The 18160-nt window shown below is 41.7% G+C and overlaps 2 protein-coding genes across 3 annotated transcripts in view; both read right to left on the bottom strand.

Moving 5' to 3' along the window:
* Nucleotides 1–4619: 4619 nt before the first annotated feature.
* Nucleotides 4620–14800, bottom strand: wfikkn2b (WAP, follistatin/kazal, immunoglobulin, kunitz and netrin domain containing 2b). Its single transcript, XM_012814511.3, has 2 exons — nt 7705–14800; nt 4620–7361 (listed from the first exon to the last, which is right to left on the bottom strand). The coding sequence occupies exons 1-2, from the start codon at nt 7900–7902 to the stop codon at nt 5862–5864; spliced, it is 1698 nt and encodes a 565-aa protein (XP_012669965.2). The 5' UTR covers nt 7903–14800; the 3' UTR covers nt 4620–5861.
* Nucleotides 14801–14900: 100 nt separating this feature from the next.
* The window catches only part of abcc3 (ATP-binding cassette, sub-family C (CFTR/MRP), member 3), a 47207-nt gene continuing 43947 nt past the window's right edge, over nt 14901–18160 (bottom strand). For both annotated transcript variants that reach the window (XM_012814537.3, XM_031561278.2), the window contains exons 28-31: nt 17599–17757; nt 16523–16689; nt 15873–16067; nt 14901–15484 (exon numbers count right to left, since the gene is read on the bottom strand). In XM_012814537.3, the coding sequence (XP_012669991.1) occupies nt 15376–15484; nt 15873–16067; nt 16523–16689; nt 17599–17757 (630 nt within the window). In that variant the 3' untranslated portion in view covers nt 14901–15375. The remainder of the gene's footprint in view (nt 15485–15872; nt 16068–16522; nt 16690–17598; nt 17758–18160) is intronic.

The raw sequence follows: 18160 nt of genomic DNA, 5'->3' as shown, positions 1-18160 counted from the left end.
TTCTATTTTCCACCGTCAGAGTTAGATCATGTCCAGTGTTAATATTAAGGTTAATGTTATGTGTAAATGCCCTTGTGTAGTTTCCTTGTGTATATAGCGTCTCTGTCGTTACCATTACCCAATGTGTTGGGTCCGAGTATAAGGCCCTCAGCCTTTCCTGCCTGCTGTAGAAGTTGTCTGAAGGCTTTAACGCACGGCAAGACGCCAATGACGCCAGTCTTCTCAGTAGCTACAATATAGTGAAAACAAATTGTATGTGTCATTACATTATATTACATTAGCATTCAGCTGGTAGGGGAATAGGCAACAAGTTCACACATACACAAAATATCTTTACATACTTACTTTAGGAGTCCACACCTTCTGTAGTCAGTAGTCAGGTCCCAAATTGGTGATGCTGGTAGGCCCATTGTTTTCTACTGGTGCACTTTAGATAAGCAAACCCTCTCTTGGGAAGCCTCACCCTTCTAAAGATCAGCCAACATTGTGGATGTTGAACCGTCAAATGGTAGACCAGGGTAGGCATGCACTCATAAGCAGAGGACACGCCTGAATGTTTTAATAGTGTCTCCTTTCCAGTACAAACAAAACCTTTACCTTGATTCTTGATAACTGAGTTACATGTAGCAGAGAGGGTCGCCAACTGGTTTTAGACCCTTGAGCGCTGCTGTTGAGGTAAGATGAAATGGCTTGCTCACTACTGTAATATACAATGAGCTTGATTGATATAATATATATACAGTATATACATGAAATTGATTATTATGCTTTATCTCTAATAGTACGCATTGTCTGTCTGTTTCTATTGCACATTCACTAGTATCCTGGGCCTTTGTTTCAACTAATACCTCATGCGATTAGGACACAACATTGTGTGGAATGTGGAACCCAGACTCTTCTACTCGGCCCAGCATTCCACCAGCCCTGTGTTGATAGTGCGGTGTTTTCTCAAATCTTCCCACATACTGTTTAAGTGATATTGTTTGTATGTACGCACTGTCACACCCCCTCCACCCTTCATACCTCCTTAGACTGTTGTGAACTGGTCTGGGCAGATCCAAGGCCTGGGAAGGCGGAGAGGGCAGCAGCCTCCCCGCGGTGTAGCAGTACAGAGAGAGAGAGAGCAGATAGAGAGAGAGAGAGAGAGCAAAAACTAGAGCTTGAATGTCAGTGGGCCGCATACCTGCACTTTTGAAATGTCGGCGATTGGAGCATTTCTGCATCAGCAGGTACTGGAATGTAAATCATAACGGCGTGAGGGAAACATTTGATTCCAATAAAGCCAATGCGAGCTACTGTAGCTGCTCATAAAAAGAGATGGCTGCACATCAAGAATAACTGACATTCTTTCTCTGGTCTGCCGAACGTCTCTGAGGAGGAACGTCCATGGTGAGGTTTTTTCTGGTGGTGCTGAGAATATAAAGCTGGCCACGTTTCAAAGAATTAAAAAATTAATTCCTTCCCTTGCTTGCTTTACTGCACTTATATACATAGAAATAATGATTTTAATGTCAGGGAATACTGTGAATGTGTGATGCATGAGGAAAGACTGTGAATGTGGAATGCTATTCCATTCAAATAAATATGCAGATATGGGACATAAAGTATTCCCATTTTCGTTATTCATATAGGCATAAATGCAGTAAAGCAATAAGTAATGTCACAAAGTCTAGCAGCTAATGGTTTCAAACTACTGTACATATATGAATAAGATATTTTATTAAAATTAAAGTGCCTTTAAACACAGTCTTTTTATATTGTCTTTTGTCATTGAAGTTTGTTCTGTAGAAAAACTCCTATTCTGTCCCAAATTAACCCCGTTTTTTACTGTCCACATGATTTGACCATATGTCAGATGAAACAGACTTCCTGCCTTGATTTTACAAGGTGTCTGTGAACCACTGGGTACATTTAAAATATGCTGAGCTCCCTAAAGCAGAAATGTATTTCCGTTTAAATTGACCTAATTGTGTTTTTCACCGAAACCCTGATGACAGACAGGTCTATATAAACTACTTAAATCACATTAGATACAGAAAAGACTGTATCAAATGCCTTACATAGCCTTCAAATGTTGCATATTAAAATGATTCATTGTTTATAACTGTTATCATACCCTTTGGTCTTAGGCTTGTAATAATTTGGGCCAATGTGGAAAACAGACATGTGGGGTATGCCACTAACTCCCTTTGAGGACCAGATGGAGGAAACAGAGGCTGCTCTGCAGAAACAAACCCAGTACATCCTCAGGAGCAGGGCTTTGCACAACAGTTGATCGCCAATGGACTTGGCGTGCCTTCAGAGGACACTCCCGACCGTGGCGCACACACACACACACACACACACAGCACATTTGGCGCTCTAGGCGAGTTTCACTCCTGAATGGCAATAACAAGGAACGTCACAAGTCACTGGCTAGCTAGCGTTAGCTAACTAGCAAGATTACATACAAACCATTCGCTAAAGTTGACAATACAACACTTGGATTTTTACCAGTATTCCTCACTGCCGTGTTTGGCTCCCTTAATGGGTGTGCTATGCAACGAGTAAGATATGTGTAGTGTTGTTGCACTGGCTATTGGCTTTATATGTGCGCCCCTATTTTAATCATGTCTTTTTTTTGTATAATGTAGAATAAATGGACATATCATTTTTGATATACCCGTCTCTGTAAAATCCTTAAAGAACTAGGTGACAGGGAGTAGGAAAACTTTCAATGATAAGGTACATCTTTTCTTCTTAACTCCACTAAAGTGCCGCGGGCAATTCACGCATTCGTGAACGTTTTCTTATCTGGAATTCATTCTAGGCTAGAACAGGATTTAAGGATTTACCTTTCTCCTTGGCACATTTCTCTTCTTCTTCCTTTCTTTTCTTCCTAAATTGCGCCCCGGATGGCTTTTGCCATCAAAGTTTCTTGAACACACACACTCCAACCAAACGCCTCACTGTGCTAGCATGTTCTGACAACACCAAGGACGTACGTACCCCTTCCGTTTTCGATTTTTGGCTCATTTTACCCTAATGTTAGAATTTTTTTTTATGTCAAAATATTGGTTGGAGTTATAGAAGGGGCGCAAAAAAACTCGGTCCAGCAAAAAAAAAACACAATTCTTGTTTTTTTTTTTTTTGCTGGGCGCAGTTTTTTGCGCCCCCCTCTGAGTGGCGCCCTAGGCGACCGCCTATACCGCCTGTAGGAAAAACCGCCCCTGCACACACACACACACACACACACACACAGAGATGCATGACCGCATGCTGCCACGACCGTCGGCTCGTTACACTGAGCTGGAGCACCACACGAAACACAATAAACTTAAGCTTTACGACGCTGCGATGATTTGACGTAATGGATCATTGCTGCTTCGAGGAGGGAGCCCAGAGATGTGCAGAAGGGGAGGCAAAGCCACTGGTCTGAGATGGAAGGGATGGATGGAGGGAGGGAGGGAGAGAGGGAGAGAGGGATGAGAGGGATGAGAGTGGTATTCCCAGGTCTCCTTCATCATTCTGTTCACACGCATGCCACCCAGAATGCAGGACCACCTGTCATGTGTGTAGACTCACTGAACTCCTTCAGGTCACGGTGAGGTCTGGATTTTGCATGGGGCACAGCTGCACTGTAAAGACGGCTGGATGTGGTTGAAATGTTTCTTTGACAGATACTGCACCTAGGACCAAGACCAAATTTAGTTGTAAATTTATAAATGGACAATCTCCAATCAAAACTCCAATCCATAATTTCCAACTCCAATTCAAATCAATTTGCCTGGCAGTTCATGGCATTCTGTACCAACTCACAAAAGAACAAAAGAACAAAAGATATTTTTAACTTTACTGCTACAATATTTGTGGAATGATGTATAGTTTGTGATACTTGTGATACATTTAATGCAGAAACTGATATAGCTAGAATTCATAGAATTCAAAAATGGCTTAATGCTTTTTCTTATGGAGTGATACCATGAGATCATGAAGAAATATAGCCAGCGATTAAAACGGGTTAAAAGAAGATATGTTGTTCCGATGTGTTATCAGAACAACACATCTTCTTTAAACCCGTTTCCCATTTGGCTCTCTTTGCCTCCAAGGCCGCTAAAGGGTTAGCTCTTCGTACGCCTGTGGCAGGACAGACATTTGAAGCCCACCCTGAAAAACTGAGGAAACATCTGCCAAGACATCGGATCTGCCACAGAGTTCAAACCCCATATCCAAACATCCCTTCATCTTCCATAACTCCTCACTGCCCGCCTCTGCCTTCCCTGTCCCCCAGTGTGTGACCACCGAGCTGTCTCTCTTTCTCTCTGTGTGTGTGTTTGTGTGTGACTGTGTGTGTGTGTGATAGAGAGAGAGAGAGAGAGAGAGAGAGAGAGAGAGAGAGAGAGAGAGAGAGAGAGAGAGAGAGAGAGAGAGAGAGAGAGAGAACTTATGTCAAAGACTGACCACCACCCACCTACCTCCCCCGGTTACTTTCATCCAGGTCCTTCCTTTCCTCGGAAATATTACGGTGTCTTTGGTCTTCAGGCTGAGGTGAGGTCGTCAGGTGGAGGGGGAGGAAAGGACAGGGGTGGGTGAGGGGGGGTGGGGGGCACATCCCCAAACTAATTAATGAACAGGGACCTACACTGATGACATTCACAGATGCTTTTTCTGATGACATTTTTGTCTGGTATTCTTGGCACGGTGGCACTATTTTGACAATGATATTTGTATGCGGTAGGTGATATGAAAGACAGACAGTAAGTAAGAAATTATAAATTAAGAAAAGAAGTAAAAATCAAGCTGCAGTACAAAAGTGAATCCAAACGTTTATTTTATTTTATTTACATTTAGTCATTTAGCAGACGCTTTTGTCCAAAGCAAGGGAGGGAGCAAGGGAGGTTTTATACTACTAGAGTGTTGTTCTGCTTAAACAATATACATAAATACACACATATATAACGTTTACATTATCACAAGAAATGTTTATATGGTATGTGCTTGAATTATACTAAAGAAATGATAAATATGCTTTTAATTTCCCAGAGAGTGGAAAAAGGCAAAATAAATACAGCAAACACGATGAACTACCTGCCTTTGCCTTTGCTAGCTAATTTATATATTTACATCAAATCTAAACAGAGCAGCAAATTGCTCGAGGGTAAAAAAGCTCTCTAATGGTAGGTTTCACTGAAAATATAATACAACTTGTGCAAGTTCATCATCAAAAGCTAACTTTATATTACAAATGTTGCAGTCGTCCTCTATTCGAACAGGCCAAATGTGAGATGTACCATAAGAAAGAAAGTATAAAAAAATGGATATTACAAAAATATGATTTTTTTTCTGTTAAATTACAACCACAACAAAGAATTCATTTCCAGCAAGGTCCCTTAAAAGATCCGGCCTCTACAACTTAAATTTATATTGCAGGCATGGGGTGCCTTTTGAAGCAGGGGGAGAGAGAACAGTGAGGAACAATCTCCCAGGGGTTTGAGCACACACATGGATTTGATTAATGCTTCCTATGTCCACAAACATGTTCTTTCGTTCTAACATGAGGGATACTTAAACATGCTTCCTGTGAACATACTTTTACATAAGCTGTACAGTTCCTGACCTGCAACATTGTTCAGAGGTTTTGTGGAAACAAACAATCTACGAGATTATAAAAAAAGCTTGCAGATGTACAAGGGTTAATGCAGACAAGAAAACAAATCACAATAATAATAAAAAAAAGGTATTTAGTTTTCAATCAACTCAACTGAGTATTTCGTTTTCAATGAACTGAGTATAAATGCTAAGGACCATTCTTTTGTGGGATATATCTCTAAAACACAACAAATAATCTTTACGGATGCAATGCATAAATCACAAGCAGAGTCTCACTGAATGAACTCTTTCAAAATGTCACAGGTGTTCTTGTTGATGACCTCTCGCAGTTTGCGCACGCGCCGTACGCTGGAGACGCTCACAAAGCTGTCCGGCTGCAGGATGGCCATGCCGTTGCTCACGTCGGCCATTATGATGACCTGGCCGTCGGCGGAGGTTACGTTGGGGCACGGGCACGACCAGTCCATGCTCTGCAGCGTGACCTCCAGCGGCTCCTTGCCGAAGAAGCGCAGGCCCATCTTCTCGTCCTTCAGGATCTCCTCCACCGTCACCAGGGCATGGCCCGAATCCTGCTCCTCCGTCATCTCCATCACGCGGCCCAGGATCACGAAGTCCGCCCGGCAGAAGCTGGTGACCATCTTGTGCCGTGGCTTGCAGGGCTTGCAGTGCTGGTTCTTGGGGAAGGGGCAGGCTTCCTCGCAGGCCTCCTTGGTCTCGAAGTTGTTCTCGTTGCCACCGCAGCCGCCGTAGATGAAGGACTGACACTGGTGCAGGGCGGTGTTGTACGCCCAGCGCGGCTCGTAGGCCTTGCACGGTCCCTGGAGGCTCGGCTGGGCGCAAGGGGCGCCCAGCTCGGGCCGACAGGACAGCATGCACGTCTCGTAGGAGTCAAAGTGGTTCTGGTTCTTTGCGCAGCTGCCGTAGGTGAAGGTGAGGCAGTTGTTCCTCTTGGCCTCGTAGTACCAGCTCAACTTCTCCTCGCCGCAGTTCTCGCTGTCAGGCATCTTCAGACACTCCTCGACGGGAAACCGGGTGGTATTGGCCGCCTCCTCCTTCTTCAACGGCTCCTTCTGGAGCACCGACAGGGGATAGTGGGCCTGGATGGAGCCAGCCGTATTGGTAGCGGTGCAGGTGTAGATACCGGCGTCCTGGAGCTTTGCATTGTAGACGACAAGCTGGCCGATGTTTGTGACCACCACGTTGCCGCGCACATGGTTGGGCTGCATCACCACGTTCTCGGCGCCTTCCACCTGCTTCTCCCAGGTGATCTCCGGCCGAGGCCTTCCTGCCACCTCGCACAGGAAGCTGGCTGTCTCCCCGACATGCACAGACTGGTGGGCAGGTGTGCCCACCAAGACTGGGGCATGGAGGTCCACAGGGGTGGTCAGCTGCTGCAGAGGGGTGGTGGGGCGGGCGGTGGTGCCCGCAGGCAGAGGGCTTGTGTTAGGCCAAGTGAAGCGGCAGGTCACCACGGACAGAGCGATGCCTTTGGAGCAGGCTTCGGCATCCATGTAACACTTGTTGTAGTAGGTCATGCCATCTGAGGCACAGGTGAAATGGGGCTCCCTCTCACAGCGGTCCTTGCACTTGCACACCGCCTGGCCATCCCAGATGTCGCACTCGGAGCCCTGCTGCGTGCACATGAACTTGTCACAGGTGGCCTCCTTGGGCATCCCCATGGGACCCGAATTCCCCTCTCTGATGTAGCGGGCCGCCACACAGCTCCGGTTTCCACAGACGTTGGAGCAGCACTTTTCAAACGATTCACATTCCTTGCGGAAGTAGTGAGAACATTCCGTTTGTAAATATATCAAAAAGTGATTTCATCTTTTGGTTGTCTGTCTTTAAATGATTACGTTTACTTTAACGTTACCTTACTGTTAACACAATCACAGTATTTTAATATAACTACAAAATAATCATTATTTGAGCACAAACAATAAATAGCCTACTAATACTAAATTAAATCACAATTAAACCAGATTCAATATAATTGAACCTACAAAAATGACAACTAGCATGAAGCTTTAAACCAAGAACGCTCGACTTCAGACTAACGCTTTATCCATGCAATCTACTTCAACCTGTCGGATTGCAGCTATAAAAAAAACTTACCTGGTCTGATTCACATTCTCTCGTGCAGGTACTCATAGCATCCACCCAGAGGTTGGGGTTCATGTCATTGGGACAGATGCCCGCATGAGAGTACGTAACTCTAGGCAAAGTCATGGCCATCACGCGGTCATTCATGTGGAAAATCACGTAGTGTCCAGCCAAAAAACAAATCCAAGAAGGGAACAGCATCCACCACATCTTTCGAAAATCGATATTGTCTTAATACTTAAAAAAAAAATGTGGTTATTTACGTGAAAAGAGGTAAAGTTAATTTAAGATGTGAGTGAAGTTTTCGAATAAGCTCAATCAGTGCAAAATCTCTGTTTCAGCGTAGGCTTAGTTGTAGTCGCAGCTATGTCAGGTCAAGCCAAATTCTGTTCTGTTCTGAGGTTGTAAAGTGTTTGAAAGATTAGGTCGCGGTATTTATACTCTGATACTGTCAAACGAACTGCTTGTTCTTAACGGCATAGGCTAATAGCCTGACCACATAACTCGTCCTTGCGCGCAAATGACAGTTATAAATGGTTTCTGAGTTCTGAAAAGAAACTCAAAAACATCTGTCGTAAAGTTGGGTTGGTACTGGCAGGACACCTGCCTGTTTTAAGAAACTCTGTTGACTTGCATTAACCCTCTACGCGCCATTTCATTTACTCGCGCAGCAGGAGGAGAGGACGCTCTGTACAGTGCGCGTGGTTTGCGCTTAACACATTCAGAAAAGTCTAGCCTTTACATCCGCCACAGATAATGTAAAACGGCATAAAGTCTGCACTTAGATAAAACTGCTTAAAACATGCATTTTGACTACAAAACATGTATGTTTGGATATAATTGATTGGCGATATGTTGTCTTTACGGAATTGTATGGGTATTCAGTTTATGTCCATTTGTTTTGTATGCCTATTCAGTGGTTTTCTGTTTCGCCCTTTTATGATTATGTACTTTAAACCTCACCTGACTGGTGGAAATGACTAATTGGATGAATGAAATTGGTATAGCTCCTGATTTGCACAGTCATAACAGCCTATGTACAGTAATCAATAGCACACATTCATGTTTTGTTTTGAAATCTGAATTAGTGGTACTGCACCTCTAAAGCATCCAAGGAGATAGTTTGTTATTCATTCAATGAAAAGAAACCAAGTAATAAGGTAAGCCTTTGTCAAAGGTCACTCCTAACATACTTTAAATTAATGCTTTTGAAACAATAGTCTTCAGGCTTACCTTACAATGTTGAAGTTAACTACAGCAACATTGCCTTTTGCTTTTGTGGAAGATCATTTTTCATTTCTTAAGCTAAGTCCCCTTTAAAATGCATTTTTCTTTTCATCTTTGTGATGGCTGCAGATTTTGTGGGGGATTTGCACACCTAATTAGTGTATGGGAAAGCGAGCGCTTGAGAAATCCAGAGTGAAAAAATCACCATAACGCAAGTCTAATGCAAGGAATGCGGCCAGAGTTCTGCTGAGGACACAGGAAGATGCCCACACTTGTTGCTCAAGAGAGACCACCTGTGACAGAAACTCTGATGAAACTCATCTTTGCAAAACATATGAACACTGACATATGAATGTCCATCAATTCTTTAAATACTGTGTCGTCCTCCTAGATGCACATGTTTTAAAAAATATTTCAGCAGAGAATGCACCAATATGGAATCTTTGTACTAAACTTCATTGCATCATTGTTGTGTGTTTTTTTTAAATACATTTTAACACTCTTTGGAAAATATTTGAGAAACGGAAGTACATAGAATAGGATGGAGGTTAGGATATGTCATATATGTAACATGTATATTGATGTTTATTCCCTTATTTCACAATGTATCTTAGAACAACATTTTGGAAAAAATATGCGTGTACCTAATCTTGTGTGAGTGAATACAATTAATCAGAAGGAGAAGCAACTTTCATTCTACATGTCTGTGAAAATGAGTCTCTCGCTCTCTCTCTCTCTCTCTCTCTCTCTCGCTCTCTCACACGCACAAACACATACACCCACACACAGGAACAGGTGAAAAACAGTTATACTATGCTCAAGAAATGTAGGGACGGATGAAGGAAGCAAAACACATCTATCATCTCCGCGGTTTGTAATGACTCTTGCCAAAGGGTTTGTTTGATTTATAAATGCCATGCCATGCCATAACTGATTCATGTTTATGCATATTCACCTATAAGGCTTTTTCATAGGCACATATAATGATGCAATAGTTTTCGTTAAAATTGAAATAATGTTCACAAAAGTGTTCCTGGAGCAAATATTCTAATATTTAGTTGGATTTTCTGGTCAACAACCTCAACATCCCTTCCATTTCGCATTATACCAAACATCACTGTTTGTAGCTAGATGCAGAAAACAAGGCAATAATGCTGGCATGTAAAAACAAGTTATACTGTACACAAAGACCAATTTTTTACCTCATTAATCCTCATCACACATGCAATGCATCAGCATTTACAATGCTTGTGTTTGTGCCATGGATTAGCTCCCCAGTAAATCATACGCCTTCCTCCAGGCGGCCTCCATGAAAAACGCTGTCCTCAGATAGTCTTTGTAGAAAAAAAAGTGCACAATCCGTTGTGTTTGGGTGTCAAATGAGGACATCGAGGGGAGAAAAATCTCTAATTAACATTCATGGGATTGATATTAGTCCACACAAGCTTGTTACATTGTATGATACATATGAACAGTCCTGTCCTGAATGTTAATCAGGTTGACAGAGGACGCAAGGGACCTGGAGACATAAAGAACATAATGTCTTTTCCAAGTTCTCCCCATTATCTAGAGAAATGTGACCTATCTGTAGGCCGATAGAAGATCAGTTCAGTTTAAAAGGTATGGGTAATATCATTTTCTACCATTTGTAAACTATGTTTGATCTTTAAAATGATAACTGAAAAACTGAATGAAATGGAAAGATGGAGTAAATAAATCCACATGTTAACCAACTTTAGAAGGCTGTTTATCATGCATTCATGAAATGAGTAGCACTCAGCATAATTAGTAGCAATGAGTAGCTTGAGCCGTGTGCTATGTCAGTTTAAAACATGACACACTTTCAAATACTAAGGTCAATATTCCGTTTTACCCATCACACCAACTCTTTTAAGGCTGTTGAGGAATTCATGGGACCAGTTTTCTGATCATAGCACTTTCCTTGTGGCTATATGAATCAAGCTACAGCTTATTGTGGTAACATACAAAGGTATCTGGCTGCTCACAGTAAAAAAAAAAAAATAATAAAACAAACAAACAAACAAACAATGCAAAGCCAAAAGGGGACAAAGCCCTGCTTAACAGTAACACCATATTATGGACTGACGAGCCTCCTCCCCAGTCTGCATGATCAGGTCAGTCAGGACCGCCGCTCCAGCAGCCTGCAGCTGTCATTGAGTCTGTCTTCGCTTTAATCGCTTGCCACACGGAGAACGCAGTGTTATCATCAAACAGACACATTGGGCCCATGATGGATGACTGAAGAGGTAGCCGAAGCACATCACATTCTCTCATGTCTGTCACGTCGGAGTTTGGTTTACCTTACGTGCCCTTCTCGCAAGGCGCCCCACATGATCTTTGTTGAAATACCTCTGGCAACAGGTTGAATAAACTGTTGTCAAACAGTGTGGAAAGACACATCTCAAGGCTATGAATGGGGCAGACAATAATAGCCTGATCGTTTCGGGAGATTAAGGAACCGAAATAGCAAGGCTTTGTAAATTGCTTTGAAAATTGTGGGCTGATGTGTGAGTGTGACTCACACCAAGGAGTGAAGCTCTCTCTCTAGGTTTCATATTTTTCACTGACTCAACCTAGTACGAGGGAATAGACTTGTTTGTGCCGACTGAACATGACATTTCCGAGAAATTGTGATTGCGCTGGGTCTTCCGGTAAGATTTTTACCCCAAATTGCCCCTGAGTTATTCCAGTTCTTTCAAGTAATGCTTCAGGAATGCTTCTTCACATCAGCAGGAAAAAAAAAAGGTATACTAAGATTGATAATGATGTCTATATAAACCTCATCATTTCTCATCATTTGGACAGATTAATTATTTTTTTAGATGGTCTTCAACCCCCTAAATACTTTCAGAGAACAGGTGTTCAGAGTGCATGTTACAAACATAAAGATAAATGAATTGATTCAGTTTCGAATCTAGTTGGTTTGCTGGTAGATTTTACATGGAACGACCCCAATACTCAGGAAACAAGTGCATCCTTAATGGGAATGGTTTGTAGCTTGGATTATAATGGTGAATCCAAAGAACCAAAATCCCCTGGTTGCTGAGGAGAATCTAACTCCCTCTATTCACTAAAAATGTTTTTTTGTTTTTTTTTGCAAATTTGAAAGTGTTCATACAAGGTAATCAGACAAGCTGAACACATATGGCCAGTTGACATGCTATGGAATTGTACTTTCCAAAGGCATTAGTTGACTTCTAGAGAAACTAAAAATAACACAGAAAGATATTTTTGCTGATTAACTGCAACTTCCTACACAGACTAAGAATACTTTGATATGTCTGTCATGTCAATTACCGCTGTGTTCACACCTCCGCCAAGGTTGCCCGCGGCAACAGAGGCACCACTTCTCTCATCACATTACCCAGCAAACACTGCAGCTAGCCTGAGGCCCTGTGGAAACGTGCTGCGTACACCGTGAAGGGGGTGTGTGGAGACATCTTCCTCACCACAGACATCCGATAGAGAACATTTGGCTGGCTGACTGACAGCAGAGATGATTCCCGGAGATATAATTGCTTCTCTGTTTTTCAGTTGGTAGAAAAACTTCTTGCTTTGTCACTACTTACCCCCTTTCCCTCCCTCTCTCTCTCTCTTTTCTAAATTCAAATCTAATCCCTTGGCCCGGAGCATTTTGGTTGATCAGAGGCAAATGGTTGCCAGGTCGGCTCATCCTCTCTCTGCCTTATCAACTGTCAGGGATGATGGTCCAGGTGGTAGTGTTTGTTTGTTGGGGGTGGGGGGTGGCAATCAGCCTCCTAGCTGAGAGAGAGAGAGAGATCTTCCTGCTCTGTTAGCAATGCTGCGGTGAAAAGGACCAATCACACGTCGTCCTTCGACCTGAGCGATCATGCTGGGAGCACATCTGAGCAGAAACTGCTCCTCCCCCACCGGGACCTCTGTGGTTGCTGCCTGCCAGGGGTTTGTCATTCACCAGCCAGTCTCAAAGATCATATCAGATGATGAATGGGGCTTTGGCACAGGAGAGCAAGTCGTGACTAAGCTTGATTCGAGAGGTAAAAATAGCTACAGGAGGGATTGTAAGGATTTTTGTGGGGCACATCTCATTCTATTGGGCAATATCCTGGATGAAACGTTTGACATGTTGAAATTAATGATCCCATTTAATGGATTTTTTTAAAATGAAGTTGACATTTTGGTTAACACATGAGCGCAGTATTTAGGATCATTTTTATCACCATTTTATTCTACATCAATGTCTACATGTTTTTTTTTTCATTATTGTATTGACTTTAAATTCCAACAATCTTCAGTTCCATGTCTACCAGTGATTGTATATATGTGTGTGTGTGTTTGTCTGATAGTGTTGTGGTGGTGTCGATATGAGTACTGCTATATTCCTTGGACATCAATATGTGAAGAAATTCCCAACATTTTTCAAATTAGCCATTTCAGATGCCTAGTTCAGATGACCCTCATATTAAAACTCATATTAAAATGTTTTAACATATTAAAAATATTTAAAACATCAAAAGCTGCCATTTCAAAGAGAAGGATCCTTCACTGTTTGTTCTCATTTTGCATCCACTTCAATTATCAAATGCAAAATGTGCCTTTATCTATCTAGTTTGACAGACTGACCTTGATTTATCGGTAAAAAAAAAACAAGAAATTCCCGTACTCCAAAATTAAGCGACTAGATCATGTTTCACCTATGAAATGTCATGGCTGAAAAATACCCTTTCAAAGATGACAGGTATCTATAAAAAATTTAAGGATAAAGTAAAAAGAAAAAGTTTTGAAATCTGTCATACATCTGCTATCTTGCAGTTTCCTAAACTGTGTGAGCCTGTCTACGGTAATGAAATATGATTGAAGTTGTTTAAAACGGTGTGAGATATTTAAATGTTTTTTTGTTGACTCTACAATGTTCGATTATGAGCAAAAAAAAGCCCCGGCTATAGGTCTCCGTGAGGCATAAGTCCAATGCAGAACGTCTGTAGTAACTGAACTATGCCTCTAATGCAGAAATCTATTTTGTAATTGATTACTTCCACTGAGACTTGATTCTCACAACTGATACACAATCTTCAGACTTTCCTGGGATTATTACTATTATAACTTCATTCTCTTTTTACCTCCCGCCCTTCCCTGGCCCTCCCTGTCTCTTGTAGTTAACAAAGAACATGTTTCAGAATGAACACAGAAATATCAAAGAGGAACCCGGAGCTCCCGCGCAATGGATAGAAAGGCAACTATCAAGCTAGTAAATAAAAAGCGATTTCAAAATAATTTTTGGTTCATTCTCTTACCAAAAATAAATTATAGTGCTAATTAACTATTACAAAAAAAAATCATAGTTTATTTTCACTTTTCTACTGGATGTTTTCACAGCAAAAATAACTACTACTAGTTATTTGATAATACGGTGATGAACAACAAAGTGTTCATTGTGTCAAATGTGTTCACCACAAAAAATGGAAACGAAATTCTCTTCTGAAAGAAGTTCTCTTTTATATTAAGTTAGTTATAATTTACGCTCCAATACACTAAAACAAACAAATAAATAAATAAAACTTATGAAGTACATTTCTTAGGCTAATTATCACCATATGCTCACACTCACATGGCATATGCTGTGAAACAGACTGTATGAATTATTCCCTAATATCTGCCATATTTCCTCTTAAACCCAGACCATGGACATCAGACAGCCACATACACTGTGCTTTATTCAACGGCAACTATTAAAACACCAGATTGGGGCTTTGGCCATATTATGGTGAGATTAATGTTCTAGTGCCAGTATTATTTTATCGGTTTAGTGAAACTGGCCTATTCTTTGTCAAATTGTATAAACTTTACAAAGTAAAACTCTCATACTGAATAGAAAGTTGGTTAATTAATGTGGTTAGGAATTCAAATAGTCACTCCTGAACTGATTTCCTTCTCAGTGACATACGCTCACGTATATAAAAAATGAACAACAGACACGGAAACACAGTGTCTCATTTTTTTTATAAATGCAAGGACATCACTTCAATTTTGGTGATAAGAATTCAAGTTTTTTGTTCTTTTTTCGTTTTACAGATTTGTATTTTTTTTTATAAAAAGAAAATCACACATGTAACTGAGACTAAATGTTTTCCCTATTGAACAACTCGCAAAAGGTAACTTAAATAGTACAGTACAAAAATAGATGGGCTTATCAGGAACTTGCTCATCGCAAATAACAGTGGCACTGCAGGTTTCTTTAGAAAAGCCACACGTACACACATACAAACAAATCAAAAACAAACATAAAAACAACAATGGGTCCTGGTTTTGCATTTGAACTGCACAGTATAAAAAAAAGACGCTTACATTCACTGGCACTCGGTATTGACTGAAGGCACTGTTTGGAGTCATGCTGAGAGAGAGAGAGAGAGAGAGAGAGAGAGAGAGAGAGAGAGGGAGAGAGAGGCCACCCTGGCATCACACCAGTCCAGCATCTTTCGCCATGCCATAGAAGATTCCTTTCTGGGAAATAAGGTTCTGTGGTGTGTCGAATTCTGCTATCTGTCCCTTGTCCAATACGAGAACTCTGCCAACAGGAGAGGAGAGACGTGTTTTACAGAAGGGAAACAAAATCAAATTGCACAACTCCAAAGTTTGAATTAATATTCCAAAGTCACTGCTGTGCGAATGCCACTGTGTAGGAATTCACCATTAAATTCACTATTTATGAACCCCACTATTTAAGTACTGAGTTCAATATCCAAAGCGTTGTGAAGCATCAGGTAGAATCTCATTTGTTCAGGATTCAGTAAAAAAACAGCAACAATAACTTCTACAATAACACGTAACCTTCTATTTAGGGGTACAAATGAAATGTGAAATTTGATCCATAATCAGATGTGATTATGGGCCTGGGGATGTCTATGAATGTGAGCGTTTCTACAGAATCTACAGGGCGTAGGTCAAGCTGATACCTGCAGTAGTCCATGATGGTGTTGAGCCTGTGTGCGATGGTGAAGACGGTACAGTCTTCAAACTGGGTGCGGATGGTGGACTGGATGAGGTCGTCTGTCTCCAGGTCGATGGCCGCCGTGGCCTCGTCGAGGATGAGGATCCTGGTCTTTCTCAGCAGTGCTCGGGCCAGGCACACCAGCTGCCTCTGGCCAACACTACACACGTACGTATACACACACACACACACACACACACACACACACACACACACACACACACACACACACACACAAACACAAACACAAACACAGACACAGACACACACAGAAACACATGCACACACACAACAAAGTCAGCAACTTAAAACACACATCTACTCTACATCAACTACCCTACTGCTCAGCTATATATAGGAATAATATAATATCAGAACTAATAGTTTGATGCATTAAAATAATTAAAGAACATAAATCTGCAACATAGTTCCCCCCCCCCCCCCAAATTTAATAATTGCAATAATTGCAAATTGTTTGCCCATAAAAAAAAGTGAAAGGAGGGTGTTATGAGTCTCAACATGGCAAAATAAATGCAGATTACAACTGTCAAAAATGGATTCGGATAATCCCTCATTTACTCTTCGGAGCATGTCACGGCTTGGCGGTGAAACTACCTTAGATTCTCTCCTCCTTCAGAGCACTCCAGGTCAAGTTTGGAGGACTGGTTGCTGACAAACTTCTTCAGGTGGGACAGCTCCAGCGCTTTCCAGAGCTCGTCCTCGCTGTACTTCTCGAAGGGGTCAAGGTTCATCCTCAGGGTCCCCGAGAACAGCACAGGCTCCTGTGGAAGGCAGGTTATCTGATTGGACGTTTGTACTCACGCAATATACTCCATATATTCCATATATCATATATTCCAATATATTCCTTAACAAATCTGGAGTTGATCTAAACAATTGTTTTTGAAGGGACAATCGAAAGAAGTACTTGTAGGGAATTTGTGTAGAGACACCGATAAGAGAAGACTATTTGGGGGCTGGGGAGTTAGGAAGGGTGCGTGTCGGACATGAATGGAAGATTCCGACTTATTGCACAAGTTCTCAACTGCGAAAATTCTGTCTGAATTTAGGTCATAATCAAATGGCTTACTCTACGACAACAATCAAAGAGAATGTTGTTTAACCAAATAGCAGGCTCTACAACAACCATTTTTCATATTTGTCTGTGGTTAACTGCAGAAAATGGATTTACACAAGGCAATCAAGGTCACATACCAAAAAATAAATAAATAAATAAAAGCACCATTTCATAAACCATACTTTAACCACTTTAAACAATATTTTACAACCTGGCAGGCAAACGTATTAAAAATTAGTTACAGTTGCTTTATGCGGGGAGAGAGCATTAATTAGCCTCTGGAGATCTTACAAGCTTGTTTTGTAAGCCCAGGGTAGCACTGGCCCCCTTTTAAAACGCAGCACAGGTATGTACAATGCCGTGCTTTATGGCACCACTCAATAGGAACGTTTTATGCTGACAGAACGAAAGAAAAACATGCAAATATTATTATGAAATAGTAAACATTTTCATAATAATAATTTGGCCGAGACATTTGGCCAAGACATTTATAGTGGAATGTTGGTATTAACAACACACATAAAGAAGGGAGACAGAGAGGCAAGAGGAGGCACGGGGGGTGGGGGGTGGTGGGTGCAAGGGGGGCAAGGGGGGGCATGCAGGCTGGTCGGACCTGAGGGATGATGGTGAGTTTGGAGCGGAGGTCATGCAGGCCGATCTCGGAGATCTTCACGTCATCGATGGTGATGTCGCCCGACGCTGCCTCGAGCAGGCGAAATAGGCACAGGGTCATGGAGGACTTGCCAGCACCAGTCCTTCCCACAATGCCAATCTGTCAGGAGGGTGAAAAAGGATGATAAATGTAGGCTGAATTGTAGACAAAGTCTCAAAATCTGTACCGCACTTCAGTGTTCACTGTGACGCATACATACACACAGTGATGAAGCCAAGACCAATGCATATAAAATGTGCCCTGTGTATAGAGAATCTACAGAGAATATGAATAAAAAATGAATCATTTGTGTTGGCAGCTCTACATCAGGTTAAATGAAGAGACACTTACACGCTTTTTTGTTGTGGCCTTATTAGAGACGGTTTGTAAATGGAATCGGAACTTCAGACTGACAGAACCCTAAAGCTAGGTTTCGCCTCTTACACCACAATATGACACATATCACAAAATGTCATGACGTGATACGACATTATGCATCACAATGTCACAAAAGCACAGCTAA

This window comes from Clupea harengus, chromosome 23 (genome assembly GCF_900700415.2).
Source record: "Clupea harengus chromosome 23, Ch_v2.0.2, whole genome shotgun sequence".
NCBI lineage: Eukaryota > Metazoa > Chordata > Actinopteri > Clupeiformes > Clupeidae > Clupea > Clupea harengus.
The sequence above is the reverse complement of the archived record's forward strand: the minus strand, read 5'-3'. Positions and strand labels throughout refer to the sequence as shown.